This window comes from Orcinus orca, chromosome 17 (genome assembly GCF_937001465.1).
Source record: "Orcinus orca chromosome 17, mOrcOrc1.1, whole genome shotgun sequence".
NCBI lineage: Eukaryota > Metazoa > Chordata > Mammalia > Artiodactyla > Delphinidae > Orcinus > Orcinus orca.
The window spans coordinates 86,224,895-86,228,264 of record NC_064575.1 but is presented as its reverse complement, the minus strand read 5'-3'; the positions used below and the strand labels follow the sequence as shown (position 1 = coordinate 86,228,264).

Below are 3,370 nucleotides of genomic sequence, written 5' to 3'. Positions count from 1 at the left end.
TTGGGGTGGTCTCCCCCCAGGCACATGGTGAGTGTTTTCTCTGCCAGGGGCGGGAGCTGGGTGGACCCACCCTGTGAGCAGCTGAGGCCTGGACCTAAGGCCCACATGCTGGCCATCGTGCCACACACAGGCAGGGAGAGGAGGCCAGGGTGCTAGATGGGGACACTGAGGAGAGGCAGACGTGGCTGTGAGGAACCAGTGCTGGCCGGATCATTACAGACGCTTCCAGTTTATTCTCCAAAGCTGGGGTGGGGGCAGGGAAGGGGAAGGGAGGGGAAGACAGCGGGCAGAGTGCTGACCAGCCAGGGTATAAGCCGGGCTGGGGCTGGGGCTGGGGGTGGGACCCCCCCACACTCAGAACACCATTGCCTGAAGGCCGGCGAGGAGGCTGAACAGGAGGGCGGTGGCCACGGTTGAGGGTCTGCCCCGGGGGCCACCGGCCCCGCTTCCCTGGGGGTCCTGCCAGGGCGGGACGTTGCACAGGCTGGCCTGGCAGCAGGATATGGTCGTCAGGGAGCCATCCACCGTCCTGCTGATGGGTTGACATGTGTCTGCACACCACCCCGAGTAGGTGGTCCGGGGACCTGACTCTGGGTGGGAAGGGGGTGGTGGAGAAAGTGCGTCACACTGTAGGGACGAGGCCCCGCACAGACGTGGGAGACGGGCTCCTCCCGTCCGGCTGCCCCGGGGTGGCCTGCTCACCAGTATTCCAGTGGGAGACGATGGTTTTGCAGGTCTTGGGGAGGATGCAGCTCTGCATCTGTCTGCAGCTCTCATCCCGGTGCAGGGACTGGCAGGAGTAGCACCGCAGCTGCACTGGGAGGCCGGGCGGGCTCAGTCCCCAGCGCGCCCCGGCTCACCCAGCCCCCCACCTCCGGCCTCTTCACCTCCGAGGCCTTTTCCCAAATCCTGTCCCACTCACGCATCCTCGGCTGACCCTCACGAACCCTGCGCCCCTGCCTCAGGACTGGCCCCTTTCCCTCCCCTTAGCCCGGCCCCACCAGTGCCAGGCTGCTCATGTCTTTCTGAACAGGACTCCACACCAGGGCCTGTGACTCTCCGGTCTCCCCATCCCGGGCTCCGCTGTGCTGCTGTCCTGCCTGGTGAACTCTCTCTAACCTCTCTGCCGCGACACCACTGTCCCTCCCAGGAATGGCTCCTTCTCTAGGCCTCCCTACTCTGGACGGCAGTTGAGGGTCACGGTCAGGGTGAGAAGTGAGGGTGTGCTGAGTGTCAGGGGCCCCTCCTCACCCCTCCCCCCACAAGGGGAGGGAAGCTCACAGGCGGAGGCCCTTGCCTGTCGTGTCCTCACCGTCAGCCTCGCGGACCCTGGCCCTCGGCAGTGCCCACGCATGTGTTGGAAAAGGGGGACAAGTGGCCCATCGTGGGGTCGGGGTGGGCAGGTACCTGTGCCTCTGCTGCCTGCAGTCACGCTGGCCTCGTCGTCCTCCTCGTCGTCATCCTCGTCATAGCCTTCAGGTCCAGCGTCCACGTCATCATCCTCGACCTCCTGCGTCCGCCCTCTGCCTGGCCGCGCAGGGACGCCTGTAAACCTCCACTACCCGGGCACAGAGGACACATGCTCGGGGTCCAGTGCCACGCCCCCACCCCTCGATCCATCAGCCCCCTTGCCAGTCCCTCTGTCCTCCCCGCCGCCTCCCAAGCTGGTGAGGTCACTGCCTGGGTCTCCGAGCCCCGGCCCTGCTCCCTTACCTGTGTGTTCCTTACCCGCAACACTAGGGGGTGTGTGCTGGCCCTTTACAGCAGCTGGCCCGTAGCCGTCAGGATGGCCTGTCCATTTCACAGAAGAGGAAACTGAGGCTGGGAGAGGAGAGGGCACCCCAAAGCCTGCCTCTCTGAGCGGCTGAGCCTGGGGGTGGGTGGGGAGGGAGCCCGTGCCCCCAGGGCCCGGCTGGGCCGGGGCTGCAGGTTCAGGGACCCATGGGAACCCACGACAGCCCCATCCACCTCCCTGTGGCCTTGGCCTCCAGCTGCATTCCCTCTTTCTTCCCAAGCCATGTCTTGCCCCCAGGCTGGGTGATCCTGGGGGTCCTGTGCGGCTGGACTATGCTGTCCCCCGCGCTGCAGCATCTCCCCTCGCCCCGAGTACCTGGCTGCCCGCACAGCAGCAGAGCCAGCAGGACAGCCACCAGCACCTTCATCCTGCCGGAGCTGCTGCGTCTGCTCACCCAGCTCCTCGCTGGGCCTCTGGATTTGTGGGAAGTGGGACAAAGGACATTGCCGGGGGCTTCCCGGAGGCCCTGGACCCCCCAGCTCCAGCCTCAAACAATGGGCCTCACACTGGCCCCCAGGCCAGGCACTGGGCCAGGGATGGTCATTTCCCTCCCTGACTCCAGGGGCTGGGTGGGGGAGAGGAAGTCGTTGTGGTTGGCCTTGGGGCGTCCCGTCCACCTGTGTGGCTCTGCCCTGGCCTTGAGGCCTCAGCCCAGTACTGTGGGCCGGCCAGCCCACTGCCCCCTGTCTGGACCCCAAGGACCCAGGCCCAGGCCACACAGCCCCAGGAGCCTGGCCTCACGGGCCCTCCAGCTGCAGACCCCTGCCCAGGCACCTTCAGCCGTGAGTCGTCATCCACATTCCGGGGGCCTTGTTAAGAGAATTTCAAAGAAAAGCACAGCTGCAGTCCTCCCGCCAGGCCTGCCTGTCCCGCCAGCCCTGCGCTCGCCCACTGGCTGCCGGCTGCCCTCCCTCCCGCCTCGGGGCTTCGTCCTGGCTGTTCCCTCTGCCTGGGATGCTGTTCCTGCCAACGTCCACGAGGCTGTCCCACCCGCACAGGCGTTACCTCCTCAGAGAAGCCTTCCCACCATCACCTCACACCCTATCCTCTGGAGGCCCCTGCCCTCCAGAGCTCCACGCCGACCATCCAGGACAGGGTGCAGGCCTCCTGGGGAGCCGCTGGGAGCCTGCCCGTGCTGCGCTGTGTGTGGGCCTGGGCTGCCCCACTCTCCCGTTCCTCCCCTGCGGGACGCAGACTGTGCTCGGGGACTGCTGAGAAGCCCCTTCCTGGAGGCCACGGAAAGGAGGGGGCGGGGGCAGGACGCTAGATTGGGGCCTGGAGCCAGGGACGCGAGCCCGCCCACTGTCTACGTGAGCCCGCCCACTGTCTGCGTGGCCCACTCCCTGAATTTGCCCAGCCTGAGTTTCCCCAGTGGGTGGAATATTCTCAGGGACCACCTGCAGCAGAGGTTGAGAGCTGGCTCTGGGGTAAGGCCGCCTGAGCCTGAGCCCAGTCCCCTTTTCCCTGGTTCTGTGGACTTCAGTGCTCTCACAGTGGTCGTGGCCATCAAGAGCCAGTGCCCGCTGGCGTGTAGGACGGCTCCCGTCACAGTCCCCACAGGCCAGCTGGATGACA

The 3,370-nt window shown here is 66.4% G+C and overlaps 1 protein-coding gene across 6 annotated transcripts; it reads right to left on the bottom strand.

Annotated features, from left to right (window-relative positions):
• Window positions 1-210: 210 nt before the first annotated feature.
• Window positions 211-3,096, bottom strand: GPIHBP1 (glycosylphosphatidylinositol anchored high density lipoprotein binding protein 1). 6 transcript variants are annotated; one of them, XM_049700731.1, is made up of 6 exons: window positions 2,829-3,090; window positions 2,111-2,208; window positions 1,714-1,821; window positions 1,408-1,527; window positions 703-816; window positions 211-590 (listed from the first exon to the last, which is right to left on the bottom strand). In XM_049700731.1, exons 2-6 carry the CDS (start codon window positions 2,160-2,162, stop codon window positions 355-357), a joined length of 630 nt encoding a protein of 209 aa, XP_049556688.1. In that variant the 5' UTR covers window positions 2,163-2,208; window positions 2,829-3,090; the 3' UTR covers window positions 211-354. The 6 variants fall into 6 exon arrangements, with proteins under 6 accessions (XP_049556688.1, XP_049556691.1, XP_049556690.1 ...); XM_049700734.1 differs by having other exon boundaries at window positions 1,714-1,791; window positions 2,829-3,077; XM_049700733.1 differs by lacking the exon at window positions 2,829-3,090 and adding an exon at window positions 2,570-2,588 and having other exon boundaries at window positions 1,714-1,791.
• Between the last annotated feature and the right edge of the window lie 274 nt (window positions 3,097-3,370).

What these genes read in the sequence shown, in the direction of transcription:
- GPIHBP1 (XM_049700731.1), bottom strand. Translation starts at nt 2,162, where the DNA reads ATGAAGGTGCTGGTGGCTGTCCTGCTGGCTCTGCTGCTGTGCGGGCAG. An exon ending in TGCGGGTAAGGAACACACAG is followed by an intron (nt 1,528 to 1,713) that starts GTAAGGGAGCAG and finishes CTGCGCGGCCAG; the next exon opens with GCAGAGGGCGGACGCAGGAG. An exon ending in TGCAGGCAGCAGAGGCACAG is followed by an intron (nt 817 to 1,407) that starts GTACCTGCCCAC and finishes CCGGCCTCCCAG; the next exon opens with TGCAGCTGCGGTGCTACTCC.